The 16,054-nt window shown below is 50.4% G+C and overlaps 1 protein-coding gene across 6 annotated transcripts in view; it reads right to left on the reverse strand.

Moving 5' to 3' along the window:
• The window catches only part of LOC127058850 (aldo-keto reductase family 1 member C3-like), a 202,559-nt gene that overhangs the window by 19,946 nt on the left and 166,559 nt on the right, over positions 1–16,054 (reverse strand). The window contains exon 10 of one of the 6 annotated variants that reach the window (XM_050969262.1): positions 14,264–14,428. The exons of the other annotated variants lie outside the window; for them this stretch is intronic. Within the exon in view, the coding sequence (XP_050825219.1) occupies positions 14,389–14,428 (40 nt within the window). The 3' untranslated portion in view covers positions 14,264–14,388. Of the gene's footprint in view, positions 1–14,263; positions 14,429–16,054 lie in introns of those variants that run through there. 6 annotated transcript variants of the gene reach the window in all.

Here is a 16,054-nt window from a genome sequence, read left to right on the forward strand (position 1 = left end):
TTGGCTGTGGTTCGCTGCTCCAGGCCAATGGGGGCTGCAGAAAGTGGTGAGGGCCGAGGGATGTGCTGGTTGCCCTTCCCGCGGCCCCCATTGGCCTGGAGTAGCGAACCACGGCCAGTGGGAGCCGTGATCAGCCAAACCTGTGGATGTGGCAGGTAAACAAACTGGCCCAGCCCAGCAGGGGCTTTCTCTGAACAAGCGGCAGACCGGATTTGAGAACCACTGGCCTAGACCCAAACTTCTGCAAAGATTTGGGTTGTTAGGGCTCAGGGAGTTCAGTTCTCAGCTGCACCCAGTGGCACTGTGCACAGGTAGGGGATGGCACAAAGGACTCTTGGGCTAATCTCCAGGGTGCTCTCTGCTAGCTGGGAATTGCTGGAGCGCAGCAGCACTCTGGTTTCACTCTGTCCCGAGAAATGCCTTCAGCGTATCCCCCTATGCCAGGGGTGGCGAACCTGTGGCTCCAGAGCCACACGTGGCTTTTCAGAAGTTAATATATGGCTCCTTGTATAGGCACTGGCTCTGGAAATGGAGCTACAGATGCCAACTTTCCAGTGTGCCGGGGGGGGTGCTCACTGCTCAACCCCTGGCTCTGCCCCCACTCCACCCCCTCTTCTGAGCCTGCAGTGCCCTTGCACCCTCCCACCACCCCAAGCCTCCTGCATGCCAAGAAACTGCTGATCGGCGGGGCTGCCAGTGGGCGAGAGGTGCTGGGGTGGGGGAGCTAATGGGGGGCCTACTGACGTATTATGTATTACTGTGGCTCTTTGGCAATATACCTGTAAATTCTGGCTCCTCAGGGTCAGGAATGAGATAGCATGAGAGGATCTCTGGATGTGCAGGGCAAAGTCAGGCCTCTCTTTCTCCTGCCCCTCTTAAACACCATTTCCTTTAATTTATTTTCTGCTTTATTCTTTCCAAATTTTCGTAAGTTTTTCCATGAATTCAGGGATGGGCACAAACAGGGCCCTTGTTCCATGCTACATAGAACTATGGTTTTTTTTCCAGAACTTGAACCTAAATCTGAATTTGCTAATGGCCCCTGTCTTTAACATTAACTGGTCCTAACACCCAAAAATTCTGAAGAGTTCAATATCAGGGTCTAACTCTTGTGGCTTGTGTCTACTTGAAGTGGAGCAATAAGGAGGTTTCCCTTTTGATTTAAAAGAAAGGCTGGACATTAGCTCCTGAGAAAGACATTCTGGAGTTTCTCCTTCCTTTAAGGTTTTTCCCCCATTTGTGTTTAGAGAAGCTTGTTTCTGTTCGAAAAACAGCAACAGAAGGAACACTTGCAACACATCTTAGCCATCATTTCTGGACAAATAAAGCCCTGCCTTGTATCTTAATATAGCCTTACAATATTCCCTACTCCCATTCTCCCAGGTGAGTAACATTTTTCTATGAATTAGTGGGATCATAGGAACTGTCAAACTGGAGCAAACCAGTGACTCAGTAGTCCTCTTTCCAAGAGTGACCTCTACCAGCTGCTTCAGAGGAAGATACAAGAAACCCACAGTGGACAGCTATGAAATAACCCACCTCCAGGAAAAGTTTTTTCCTAAATCCCTGTTAAGAGTTTCGTTTATGCCCTGAAATATAAATCTCATTATTGTTGTTTTCTCATACACTGCTGGGTATGTTGGTTTCGTGCCTGGCAAGTATGCATGACAGTTTTGCAAATATGTTTTAATGTTATACTCATACATGATACCCACCTCCCAAGTGGCACACAGTATTACATTGTAAAAAATCAATGTTCCTTTTCCATCCTCTGGGAGTAAATAATCTGCAGACTTGAAAACAAAAAAAATTCATTAGATAAACTTCCCTTTGGTATGACACATGACATGAATTACTTTCTGGAGAAATATTGAGCTATTTCAACATGTTGGTAACTTAATATTCACAGCACATTTAACCTTTATTATTAAGTGCAAAGTTCTTTTTGAAACCTGATGACTGTCCAGTCCATCAATTCTCTTGATTATCTCCGCATCTCTAACATAAACAAAAGCGCATTTTACATCTGATCTGGAAGAAATATACATGGGGAAATTGTTTAGTATTGTAAAGCTCCTTGTTCCATATAGCAATGTTTCTGAATCAAGCAGTTGTCATATGGTCTTGTCTTAAAGCAAAAGGGAAACTGTGGGGTCAAGGATTTTGCAATGTTCAGACAGAATTTCTTTTTACCTTTAAAGATAGGGGTGTGTGAATAATATAGAGATCAGTGTAGTCCAACTGCTGGCTCTTCAGTGACTTTTCCAGGGCTGAGGGGACCATCTCAGAAGTGTTAAATGTGCTCCAAAACTGTAAAGAGTTGAGAGAGAAAAAATGCCATCAGATTGGTATGTTAAGAAGGCTAATTCCCTAAATAATTTTATTCTACTATAGCTCAGTCATGAAATATCACTGATACACAGCATAGTATGCATTATTTTATTTACATTTAAATAATAAAAATGACACCTATATACAATGTGTGTAGATGCCTTGACAATTAATGTTGCATCATCATACCCTGCAGCATTAAAAAATGAACATTCATAACATGAGGGTAGAAAATGGAAACATCTACTGTATCTTTCAAAATCAAATTAGTGCAGTCTGGGACCACAAACAATGAACAAACCCTATTTCTATGGCTATTGCATATGGCAATTACAGTTGGAGGAATTAAAATTGTTTAGGTGCCTATCCTGTGCATTTCCATAGCCTAACATATTTGGATTTCTTTGAAGTGTAACCTTAAAACTCTATCACCTGGTCTGTAATGATTGGTTCTGGGATAATTACAGCATCCCTGTAATGCTTTTAGCCTTAAGTTACTAACACGTACTCACCCTTAACTTCAGTTCAATGTAGTTTTTATCTGGTAACTGTATCTAGGCACCAGGCCTGCTAAAGCTCCAGCTGGTACTAATGCATATAACACTTTCCCCACAGGATTAGCACCTGGTAACAGGTGGAGTGTTTCAGGCAAATCCTGTCAGCCTGCTACATCTTGAACTTACCCCCTCACTGAAGCCACTATTTTCTTGCTGCTGAAAAGCAGCACAGACAGAAGCAGAGAGCAAGTGATGGGATTTAGAACAAAACCAACTTACCTTTCCTGGGTAAAATATTTCCCTCTCTTTTGACCATTCCATCTGCAATCTTCTCTCGAATGGCTCACCCAACCTCCTTCTCATTCTCACAGAAATAAGCTCCATCTGTATGACAGTGGCCAACTTCAATAGCCACCTTTACAGCCTCCTCACACTTACTTTTTTGGAAACTACGAATTAAAAACAGAAAGACAAAAAGCATCAATATATCTGGCTCAGGGATGATATTTTAAAGTGTGGTTCCGGTATGAAAAGTGACTGTGTAACAATGTCACCTTCTTACTCTGACACTCACCTCTGCTTACGTTAGTGAAAAAAGTAAAGTTTTCCATTATGGAAAAGTCCTACAGAATTTAATAGACAATGACCATAGTTATACAGAATTTTTAAACCAATCTAAAACAAGTCTATAGAACAAAAGTAATTCTCTAATGAAGTCTCAGGTTGGTTTAAAAATGCTTCAGAAAAGTGATCAATAGTAGAGACTGTCTAGAGAACTCGTTTGAATGTCTATAGAATATTACTTTAATCCCTATCAAATTCTATAGGCCAATCTCTGTCTGACTATTAAAGATATTGGGATGGCTCAGGTGTTATTGAGAGCAGAACTTGGCTTTCACAACCCTTTTACTGACAATGATACCCAAGAAAAGAACACATCTTGCTCTTAGGTGGAAGCTCAATTTTGCAGGGCTATCAGTCAGAATATACATCTTTTCAGTTGCAAACTGAACACATTTATTCTTGAAATCACCTGAAAGACAAATATGGAACTATGTAGTGTGGTTCTAATCTGAAAAGGGACTCTGTAAGAGTTACTAAATCACCAAATTATCCAAAAGTGTGTGTTTGTGTGGGGGGACAAGTTCTGTCCTCATTTACACCAGTGCAACGTCCATTGATTTCAGCAGCTCTTGATGTACAGCAGAGAGTATCACAAGTTGAACCACTGGAGCACTGATAATAAATGAGTCAAGGCCTCAGGTCCTTATTTATCTGAGTCAATGAGAGTTCGGTTATTCAGTCCTTCAAGCAATCGAGTAAGGAGCTCAAGGTTTGACCCACACTGGTTGACTGCAATGCATTTGAAAATGAAGGGCCTGTTCTTGCAAACCTTATTCACACAAGTAATCTTACTGAAGTCCATGCGGCTAGTTGAGCGAGTAAGGACATGAGTGAGTGTGACATCAGAGGGATTCTGCATGGGCTCAAGAGCCTGCCTATTCTGATCTGATTTCAAGATTTGGGTCTTGATAGGTGACTTTGGGCAAGTTCTTTGTTGCTGTTCCCCATGTATAACATTAGGACAGTGATACTTACCTTCCATTGCAAAGTGCTTGGGATCTATGGGTGAGAGCCGTGTGTACTGTAAATACAACATAGTGATTTTTAGTCACTACTAATTTGAGTGGCCTCTGAACCAGTGAATGACAAAGGTACGTCTATACTACGGGATTATTCCGATTTTACATAAACCGGTTTTATAAAACAGATTGTATAAAGTCAAGTGCACGGGCCACACTAAGCACATTAATTCAGCCGTGTGCGTCCATGGTCCGAGGCTAGTGTCGATTTCCGGAGCGTTGCACTGTGGGTAGCTATTCCATAGCTATCCCATAGTTCCCGCAGTCTCCCCTACCACTTAGAATTCTGGGTTGAGAGCCCAGTGGCTGATGGGGGAAAAATCATTGTCGCGGGTGATTCTGGGCAAATGTTGTCAGTCATTCCTTCCTCCGGGAAAGCAACAACAGGCAATCATTTCTCGCCCTTTTTCCCTGAATTGCCCTGGCAGACGCCATAGCATGGCAACCATGGAGCCTGTTCAGCTTTTTTTTTTTACAGTCACTGTATGTGTACTGGATGCCGCTGACAGAGGTGATACTCCAGCGCTACACAGCAGCATTCATTTGCTTTTGAATGATAGCAGAGACGGTTATCAGTCATTCTGTACCATCTGCTGCTATCATGGGTGAGCCTGGCTGAGGTTGGCCGGGGGCGCAAAGGCAAAAATGGGAATGACTCCCCGAGTCAATCCCTCCTTTATGGTTTCTAAAAGTTAGAGTCAGTCCTGCCTAGAATATGGGGCAAGTGTGCTAGAGAACCAGTGTATCAGAGAGCACAGTTGCTCCGTGCCAGATCCCACAGAAATGAGGAGGTGCATGCCATTCATTGGGGGTCCCCTTGCAACAATCTTACCTGTTGCTTCCCTCCTCCCCCAATCTTCCTGGGCTACCGTGGCAGTGTCCCCCCCATTTGTGTCATGAAGTTATAAAGGATGCAGGAATAAGAAACAGTGACTTGTTAGTGAGATAAAATGAGTGGGAGGCAGCCTCCCGCTGCTATGACAGTCCAGGCAAGATATTAAGCGGTGCGGGGCAGAGGAACCCAGCATGCCATTGCTATGATAGTCCAGGCTGGACAGAATCTTTTTTTTACACAGGAAAGGGAGAGGGCTGATGGAGCTCAGCCCTCAGTTGCTATGATGAGAACGGTTACCAGCCGTTCTGTACCATCTACTGGGAATAACCAAGAATCATTCCTATTTTCACCCAGGCGCTGCCGGCCAGCCTCACCTGAAGCCAGCCAGGAGCACTCAAGGGCTGATAACAAGGAAGGCTACCCGTCCTACTGCACCGTCTGCTACCGGGCAGGAGAGAGGCATGTATACTGCTCTTCACTGCTGCAGCATCGCGTCTACCAGCAGCATTCAGTAGACATAGGGTGACATTGAAAGAAGTCAAGAAACGATTTCTTTCCCTTTTCTTTCAAGTGGGGGAGGGGGGAAGGAGTAAATAGTCGAGCTATACACTGAACCACTCTGGACAATGTGTTTGACCCTACAGGCATTGGGAGCTCAGCCAAGAATGCAAATACTTTTTGGCGACTGCTGGGGACGGTGGGATAGCTGGAGTCCTCGGTACCCCCTCCCTCCCTCCATGAGCATCCAATTTGAGTCTCTGGCTTCCCGTTACGCTTGTCACGCAGCACTGTGTAGCCTGTAGATTTTTTTTTCAAATGCTTTGGCATTTCGTCTTCTGTAATGGAGCTTTGATAGAACAAATTTGTTTCCCCATACAGTGATCAGATCCAGTATCTCCCGTACGGTCCATGCTGGAGCTCTTTTTGGATTTGGGACTGCATTGTCACCCGTGCTGATCAGAGCTCAACGCTGGGCAAACAGGAAATGAAAATCAAAATTTCGCGGGGCTTTTCCTGTTTACCTGGCCACTGCATCCAAGTTCAGATTGCTGTCCAGAGCGGTCACAGCGGTGCACTGTGGGATACCGCCTGGAGACCAATACCATCAATTTGCAGTCACACTAACCCTAATCCGATATGGTAATACCGATTTTAGCGCTACTCCTCTCGTTGGAGAGGAGTACAGAAACTGATTTAAAGAGCCCTTTATATCGATATAAAGGGTCTCGTAGTGTGGACAGGTACAGCGTTAAATCAGTTTAATGCTGCTAAAATCGGTTTAAATGCGTAGTGTAGTCCAAGCCAAAGAGATAAAAGGCTTTGTATCCCTTTACCTAAAACACCTATTCCTTTCAAAGTCAGTCTTTGTTTGCTCACCCCATGAAGCAAATATAGTTTTGAATGGTGTCAGCACATTTATTGTTTATCTGGCACAGAAAAGACGGTTACTCACCTTTGTAACTGTTGTTCTTCGAGATGTGTTGCTCACATCCATTCCAGTTAGGTGTGCGCGCCGCGCGTGCACGTTCGTCGGAAACTTTTTACCCTAGCAACTCCAGTGGGCCGGCAGGTCGCCCCCTGGAGTGGCGCCGCCATGGCGCCCAATATATATCCCTGCCGGCCCACCCGCTCCTCAGTTCCTTCTTGCCGGCGACTCCGACAGTGGGGAAGGAGGGCGGGTGTGGAATGGATGTGAGCAACACATCTCGAAGAACAACAGTTACAAAGGTGAGTAACCGTCTTTTCTTCTTCGAGTGATTGCTCACATCCATTCCAGTTAGGTGAATCCCAAGCCATACCTAGGCGGTGGGGTCGGAGTGAGAAGTCGCGGCATGGAGCACAGCAGATCCGAAGGCCGCATCCTCTCTAGACTGCTGGACCAGGGCGTAGTGGGAAGCAAAGGTGTGGACCGATGACCAGGTCGCTGCCCGACAGATCTCCTGGATGGGCACACGGGCGAGGAAAGCCAGCGACGACGCCTGCGCCCTGGTAGAATGCGCAGTCACACGGCCCGTAGGGACGTGGGCCAAGTCATAGCAGGTCCTGATGCAGGACGTTACCCAAGAGGATAGCCTCTGGGAGGAGATAGGAAGCCCTTTCATGCGGTCCGCTACTGCCACGAAAAGCTGGGGGGATTTGCGGAAGGGCTTGGTCCTCTCCACGTAGAACGCGAGAGCCCTACGGACATCAAGCGAGTGGAGCTGCTGCTCCCTGCCTGAGGAGTGAGGTTTCGGGAAAAAAACCGGAAGGAATATCTCTTGGTTGACGTGGAAGGCTGAGACCACCTTGGGGAGAAAAGCAGGGTGTGGTCTCAGCTGCACCTTGTCCTTGTGGAAGACCGTATATGGGGGGTCTACCACAAGAGCCCGGAGTTCCGACACCCGTCTAGCTGAGGTGATAGCTACTAGAAAGGCCGTCTTCCAAGAGAGGTAAAGCAGGGAGCAAGTAGCTAACGGCTCAAAGGGGGGCCCCATGAGTCGGGACAACACCAGGTTAAGATCCCAGGTTGGAGCAGGGGGACGGACGTTAGGGTATAAACGTTCCAGCCCCTTAAGGAATCTAGACACCGTCGGGTGGGAAAAAACAGAGTGACCATCCGCACCCGGGTGAAAGGTGGAGATAGCCGCTAGGTGGACTCGTAACGACGATATGGCCAGTCCTTGCCCTTTGAGGGACCAAATGTAGTCTAAGATGTTGGCTACTGAAACTTCCATAGGGCGGAGATTTCTCTCTACGCACCAATAGGAGAATCGCTTCCATTTGGCCAAATATGTCGCCCTTGTGGACGGCTTTCTGCTGCCCAAGAGCACCTCCCTCACCGGCGTGGAACAGCGCAGCTCAGAGCCAGTCAGCCACGCAGGAGCCACGCCGCTAGGTGCAGCGACTGCAGGTCCGGGTGACAGAGGGTCCCGTGCTCCTGGGTAATCAGGTCCGGATGAAGGGGCAGGGGAACTGGGTCGGCTATGGCCAGGTCCAGCAGCATGGGGTACCAGTGCTGTCTGGGCCACGCCGGGGCTACCATGATCACATGAGCCCTGTCCCTGCGCACCTTCAGAAGGACCCTGTGGACCAACGGGAATGGGGGAAATGCATAGTACAGGTGGGTCGACCACTGGATGAGGAAGGCATCCGCTATCGACCCGGGTTCCCTGCCCTGAAAGGAGCAGAACGCTTGACACTTCCTGTTCCCCTTGGCCGCGAAGAGGTCCACCCGGGGATAACCCCACCTCCGGAAGATGGAGAGGGCGACGTCCGGGCGAAGGGACCACTCGTGTGACAGGAAGGATCTGCTCAATCGATCCGCCAGCGTGTTCCGTACCCCGGGGAGGAAGGAAGCCATGAGGTGAATGGAGTGGGCTACACAAAAGTCCCAGAGTCGTATCGCCTCGTGGCACAGGGAGGAGGATCTGGTGCCGCCCTGCTTGTTGATATAATACATGGTCGTCGTGTTGTCGGTGAACACCGCGACACAACGACCCTGGAGCTGATGACAGAACGTTTGACAAGCAAGACGGACCGCTCTCAACTCCCGCATGTTGATGTGTAGCCCCACCTCCTCCTGGGACCACAGGCCCTGCGTCCTCAGGGTCCCTGCGTGGGCCCCCCAGCCGAGATCGGAGGCATCTGTTGTTAGGGACACCGAGGGCTGAGATGGGTGGAAGGGGAGACCCGCACACAACACTGACTGGTCCAGCCACCAGCCGAGAGAATCTAAGACCCTCTGGGGGATCGTGATTAACATATCTAGTGGCTGTCTTGTCGGCCTGTAATGACTGATGAGCCACAACTGGAGTGGCCTCATGCGGAGCCGAGCGTAATTGGTCACGAAAGTACAGGCCGCCATGTGGCCTAACAGGGTTAGACACGTCCTCACTGACGTCAGGGGGGCTGTCTGTAGTCGTTGCACGATTGCCGACAAGGCCTGGAACCGCTGCAATGGCAGCAAGGCCCTGCCCACAGTGGCGTCCAGGACGGCCCCGATGAATTCCACCCTTTGTGTGGGGGCCAGGGTGGACTTGTCTGTGTTCACCAAGAGGCCCAGGGTGGCGAACATGTCGGTGATCACACGGACATGGTTGCAGACTTGTTGTTCCGACGTGCCCCGAATCAACCAATCGTCTAGATACGGGAACACGTGGATCCGACTGCGCCGAAGCTGCGCCACAACAACTGCCATGCATTTGGTAAACACTCTCGGGGCCGTGGACAAGCCAAATGGGAGGACTGCAAATTGATAATGCAGAGACCCCACAAGGAAGCGAAGGAAACGTCTGTGGGGTGGCCAGATAGCAATGTGGAAATACGCGTCCTGCATGTCGAGGGCGGCGTACCAGTCTCCCGGATCCAGGGATGGGATAATGGTCCCCAAGGAAACCATGCGGAACTTCAACTTCACCAGGTACTTGTTGAGCTCTCGCAGGTCGAGGATGGGCCTGAGGCCTCCCTTGGCCTTGGGGATCAGAAAGTAGCGGGAATAAAACCCCTTGCCTTTCTCGTTCTCCGGTACCGCCTCTATAGCCCCTTTGCGGAGGAGCGTCTGCACCTCCTGCCGAAGGAATTGCTCGTGAGAGGGGTCCCTGAAGAGGGACGAGGAAGGGGGGCGGGGAGGAGGAAATGAAACAAACTGCAGGCGGTATCCCGACTGCACCGTGCGTAAAACCCAGCGGTCTGATGTTATTAGGGACCACGCCGGGAGGAAAAAAGAAAGGCGGTTGGAAAACGGGGGGAAAGGATCCAATGGGGAAACTGTTACTGCGCCCTCGGGCGCACCTTCAAAATGAAGGCTTGGGACCAGGCGGGGGCTTAGAGGAGCCTTGGTTTTGGCCCCCCTGGTTCCCCGAATGCCTGCGCCTTCCGTTCCTGCCGCGGCGCCTGTTAAGGTCCTGCCGCTGGCGGAACTGGAGATACGGCCTTCGCTGTTGTTGCTGTTGCTGCGGCCGGAAGGGTCTGCGCTGCGTCACTGGAGTGTGCATCCCCAGTGACCTCATGATGACGCGGTTGTCTTTTAGATTCTTTAGTCTAGGGTCTGTCTTATCCGAAAACAGCCCTTGGCCTTCAAAAGGAAGGTCCTGTATTGTGTGCTGGAGCTCCGGCGGAAGGCCGGAAACCTGCAGCCAGGAGAGGCGACGCATCGTTACACCCGACGCGAGGGTACGGGCAGCCGAATCCGCAGCGTCCAGAGAGGCTTGCAAGGACGTGCGTGCGACCCTCTTGCCTTCCTCTAAGATGGCCGCAAACTCCTGACGAGCGTCTTGTGGCAACAGCTCCTTGAATTTGTCTGCTGCCACCCAGGAGTTAAAGGCGTATCTACTTAACAGGGCCTGTTGGTTGGAGACCCTGAGTTGCAGCGCCCCCGCCGAGTACACCTTACGGCCGAGGAGGTCCATCCGCCTAGCCTCCCTGGATTTGGGGGCTGGAGCCTCCTGGCCATGACGCTCCTTATCATTGACAGATTGGACCACCAGGGAACACGGAGTCGGGTGTACGTGGAGGTACTCGTAGCCCTTAGAAGGAGCCATGTACTTCCTCTCGACGCCCTTCGCAGTGGGAGGAATGGAGGCCGGAGACTGCCAGATGGTGTTGGCGTTGGCCTGGATGGTCCGTATGAACGGCAGGGCGACCCTGGTGGGAGCGTCTGCGGAGAGGATGGTGACAATAGGGTCCTCTACCTCCGAGACCTCCTCGGCTTGTAGACTCAGGTTTTGGGCTACTCGCCGGAGGAGGTCCTGGTGCGCCCTGAGGTCCAGCGGGGGGGGGGCTGTTGGAGGAGGTCCCAGCCACCGCTTCATCAGGGGAAGAAGATGAGGAGACCCCTGGCAAGAGGGTGTCCAAAGGGGGGTCTCCCTCGGCCCTCGCCTCTGCCTCAGGAGCCAACGTGGAGTCCTGTTGCTTGGATCCTTCCTCCCCATCCGGGGAGGGAGGGGGGCGAGACAACGAGGCCTCAGGTGCCCTGCGCTCTGCAGTCGGCGGTCTAGCAGGGAGCTGTTGGGGGCCCTGGGCCTGATGATACGCCCAGGGTGTCCAGAAACCCCATTGCTGTGGGGCTGCGTCCTGCTGTGGAGGCTCGCTGAACAGCGCCGCCTGCCGGCCGGTGCCCAGCGCGTAGCCACTGTCCGCCAGCGAAGACACGGACGGCTGCCTCGAGGGCCATGGCGGAGCGGACCCTGGATGGTAATGGTCCGCGCGGGCCGGCACGGGTGATCGTCTCGGTGCCGGGGACCGGTGCCGGGAGTCGTAACGGTGCCGGGAGCGGGACCGAGTTCTGCCACGGTGCCGGGATCTGGAGCGGTACCGGGCGTCGCTTCGGTGCCGGGATCGGGACCTGCCACCGGTTCGGTACCGGGAGGTCGACCGGGACCGGGACCTGCCACCAGCTCGGCGCCGGGAGGTCGACCGGTGCGGCGAACGTCTGGATCGGCTCCTGGACTCGCGGTGCCGGTAACGGCGGCTGGAGTCCGACCGCGATCGTCTCGGTGTCGACCGGCGCCGCGAGTGCGACCGGTACCGCTGAGGGGAGCGGTGCCGGGACTGCGAGCGGCGGCGGGATCTGGAGCGACCTTGACGTCGGGACCTGGAGCGAGAACGAGAGTCCCGGGACGGTGCCGACATCATAGGCTTGCCTCTGGACACAACCCGCACCGGAGGTACCGGGGGTGGTAGCTGCGTGGGCTCGGTTAGGGCTATGAGGTCCCGTGCCGAGGCGAAGGCCTCTGGTGTAGATGGCACCACTATCTCAACCCCAGATGTCATGGGGGAGCTTGGCGGCACCGGACTCGACGGACCCGCCGGGCCCGGAGTCGACGGTGCCGGCGGCGCCGCGGCCGATACTGAGGCCGGGCGCTCCACTCGGGTGTGCCTGGCCGGAGTAGTGGACTTCGACGGCCTAGGCTCTGTCCCCGGTGCCGGAGAAGGTCGGTGCCGGGGAGTCTTCTCGGTGCCGGTGCGATCCGGTGCCGGCGCCGACATCACGGCCTGCGAAGCCGCCGGGTCAAGTGCCGCCTCCAGGAGGAGAGTCCGGAGCCTTTGATCCCTCTCCTTCTTAGTCCTTGGCTTAAAAGCCTTGCAGATGCGGCACTTGTCGGATCTATGCGATTCCCCCAGGCACTTCAGGCACGCGTCGTGGGGGTCGCTCGTGGGCATAGGCTTCTTGCAGGCCGCACACTGCTTGAAGCCCGGCGAACCAGGCATGAGCCCGGTGCCGGGTGCCGGGAAGGGCTAAGCCCCCGGCGAAAAACTATTTACAGCTACTTAACACTTAACTACTACTATCTAACTAACAGACTAATTAACAACTACAATAGAGATAACGATAGAAAAACAAGGAGAGCTAGGGACGTGGAGGACAGCTATGCCGCGCTCCACAGTTCCAACGACCGACACGGCGGTAAGAAGGAACTGAGGAGCGGGTGGGCCGGCAGGGATATATATTGGGCGCCATGGCGGCGCCACTCCAGGGGGCGACCTGCCGGCCCACTGGAGTTGCTAGGGTAAAAAGTTTCCGACGAACGTGCACGCGCGGCGCGCACACCTAACTGGAATGGATGTGAGCAATCACTCGAAGAAGAACATGTACTACACAATAAGAGAGTGAGTGAGCTAGCGAAAAAAGGGTGCTGCTGTTAGACTGTAAGAAGTTATTAAGTTACAAATAAGATCTTCTTCTGCCTGCTTACAAAAAGTGTCATCAGCTTAGTATTATTGTTGGAGGGTTCTTCCAGAAATACAGGGTAATGCTGAGGGCACATCTCCTGATTGAGGGGTATAACGTTTTGAATGGCCCAGAGAAAGCAGATGCAACAAAATTGGTTCTTACTCTATTTACCTTGAGCAATGGGCCACAAACTAAAGCTCCGAAAGGATCTGAAAGACGTGGAGACATGCCTTTAAGCACTGCATGTGGAATTCAGGTGTGGAATGGGCTCCCAAAAACAGCAGTAGGAGCTGCAGTTGTGAACATATTTTTAGAGTCAGACAGGCACTTAGAAGATATAACACAACAGAGAACAAGCTGTGAACAAATAGCTGGATGAACAAAGATAAGCTGCGTTGCCTCCTTTTCTTTCCAAATATCGCAGTATAGAAAACCTTCACGTGTGTATAAAAACTACCCGGTATAGAACAATTGGCAGTTAAATGAGGGAAGAACTGGAATAGCAAAGGAAGCAGCAGGTCAGGACTGAGGTGTACTGCAGAGAGGCATGTGGGCCCATGAATGGAACAGCTAACCAGACTGCATCTCAGAGCTGAAGTTCATTGCAGACCTGCATGGGGCCCATAGTTGGAACTGCAGAAAGTGCTGCATGCTGGGATGGAGAGCTCTGTGGAGGAAACTGTACAGTGCCTACCCTCACTCTCTAGATCTTAGTGCTGTCAGTTGCTCATTTTCATGCATAGCACCAAACTTCATACAACAAACACAAACTTCTTATTCTTGAATAATCTGTAAAAGGTGCATAGATACTGAATCTGACCACAGGACTTCTGTGCACATTGTTCATCTCCATGGACATATCTTTGTAGAGCTCCATTGTCTTTCTTGAAGCTTGTAACATTGTTTCACTCCTGCTTGAGCCAGTGAGCAAATACAGCCCTTGAGTATTACTTTTATTTACTGAGGCATGGCGACTGAGGGAGCAGTCAAGCTGCTGCAAGCTGCTGAGTGACATCAATGCCCACCAAAGTGGACAGACGCTATCATTTTTCAAGCTAGCTCAGCCAACCACACTTTGGGGACGTACAGCACCTCACCCAGAGCACTTCTAAGGGGCTTGGGTCTGTTGCCTCTGAGAATGAAGAAAAGAAACAATTATTAGAGAATAGAGACTAGACTCAATAAGTGCATTACACAGACACCTTTATTTTTCCCCATTAGCAATCCAGAACAATTCCATTCAGAGACTGAGTTGTTTTGAATTTCAGTTTAAATGTACAGTGTAGATCTCTTGATATCACAGCAGAAGGTGGGCTTCCAGAACAGGGTGCTTCTCTGGGACTAATCACTGGAATGGGGCAAGGAGATGAAATGTATGTCTGATTCCTCACATGCGAAATAAAATCAGGAACACTGAAAGTATCCTTTCCATTATTCATCTTTAAATGGAAACTGAGGGTGATCCACAAGTCTAAAAAGAAAACAGTTCTTAAATATCCCCATGTGCATTACTAGTTCTTAAATATCCCCAGATGCATTACTAGGCCATCTGAGTGCAAAACATAGGAATCTCAAAGAGAAGACATGCAATGGTATCTATCTGTTTTAAGCTTTTCTTTAGGCCCATCACTGTACTATCTCAGCACATGAATGCGCTAATGTATAGTCTCTACTGAGAGGACATTGCATTACAGCACAGTTTATTATAACTAATACCCATGTTCACCTGGAATTTAATAAATCTTGGAGAAAACATGACAGAATGGTCTCATAACTGTCTGTGACTGCCTATGGCAGAAAGCTGTCACAAAAGATGATTATTCTCAGTAAATAGTGAGGCTAGAACAAATAATAGATGGCTTCTATGAAGTGGGAAAAATTGTCTTTATAATACAGAGAGGCCCAAACTGTAAAGTTAAGTTCCCGATCTGGATCCAAAATTTGGGTGTGTTTTGGTTTAGCCCATTGCAGATGTAAAGGCCACCCAGATCAACGAATGTTTAATCTAGACTCAAACTTCTGCAAAGATCAGGGTTATTTGGATACAGCTGAGAACTGAACTCCTTGCATCCTTCGGCACTATGTAGAGCTCGGGGGGTGGGTGGGGAAGGGAAGAAGGGTGTATCCACAAAAGGACAAATTTGCAACTCTCTGATCCTTGGACTAATTCCTAAGGTGCTCTCTGCTATCTGGGGATTGCTGGAGCACAGCAGCACTCTGGCCACACTCGCTCCTCAGAAGTGCCTTCAGCGAATCCCCTGTGCCAACATCTTGGAGGGTATGGCACAGGACCTTGCTCTGTGGGTTCTTCACCACCAGAGAGATCCCTATGCTGATGCCTCTAGAACACAACAAATACCCTAGAGAGGCCCTGGACTAATCTCAGAGTTTCCAGAATATTGGAAACATTTATAGCCCTTAGGATGATGACACAATGACATTGGCATCCAAGGAAGTTGTTATTTTGCCTTGAGCAAGGCTAAACGAGATAAATGACTACTAGGAATGTGTTGGGATAATAGGCCAAATCCTGTCATTGTGGGGGCCTCGGGCACTGGTGCACCTCAGTCTCTTCTATTCACTGCCTGTGGCACATAATTTTCTAGTCTCCGGTGTGCAATGTTGTTATAGTCTTGTTGGTCACAGGATATTAGAGAGACAAGGTGGGTGAGGTAATATTTTCTATTGAACCAACTTCTGTGGGTCAGAGGGACAGAATCTGGTCTGTAGGGAGCTTGCTTCTGATGAGCTGAACCCCACTCTTCTGGCCTTCAAACACCCCCCCAATCTCATCACCAGAAGCAACCTCCCCACAGACCAGGATACACAAAGTGGCCCCAGACTCTGCGGGATTAACATGCAGTCCTGCCACTGGTACAGGGATCCACCCTCCCCCACCCCCGATACACTTTTCAAGATCCCTGGATCCTACACATACCTATCACAACATGTGGCAAACCTCATCCAGTGCACTAAATGCCCTAATAAGAACTAAATGGGTGAAACCAGACAAACATTAAATTCCCAAATGAAGTCACCCAGGAAAGTGATAATACAAGAACATCTATCACCTGTGGCTGAACACTTAACAAATCTA

Source organism: Gopherus flavomarginatus, chromosome 1 (genome assembly GCF_025201925.1).
Source record: "Gopherus flavomarginatus isolate rGopFla2 chromosome 1, rGopFla2.mat.asm, whole genome shotgun sequence".
NCBI lineage: Eukaryota > Metazoa > Chordata > Testudines > Testudinidae > Gopherus > Gopherus flavomarginatus.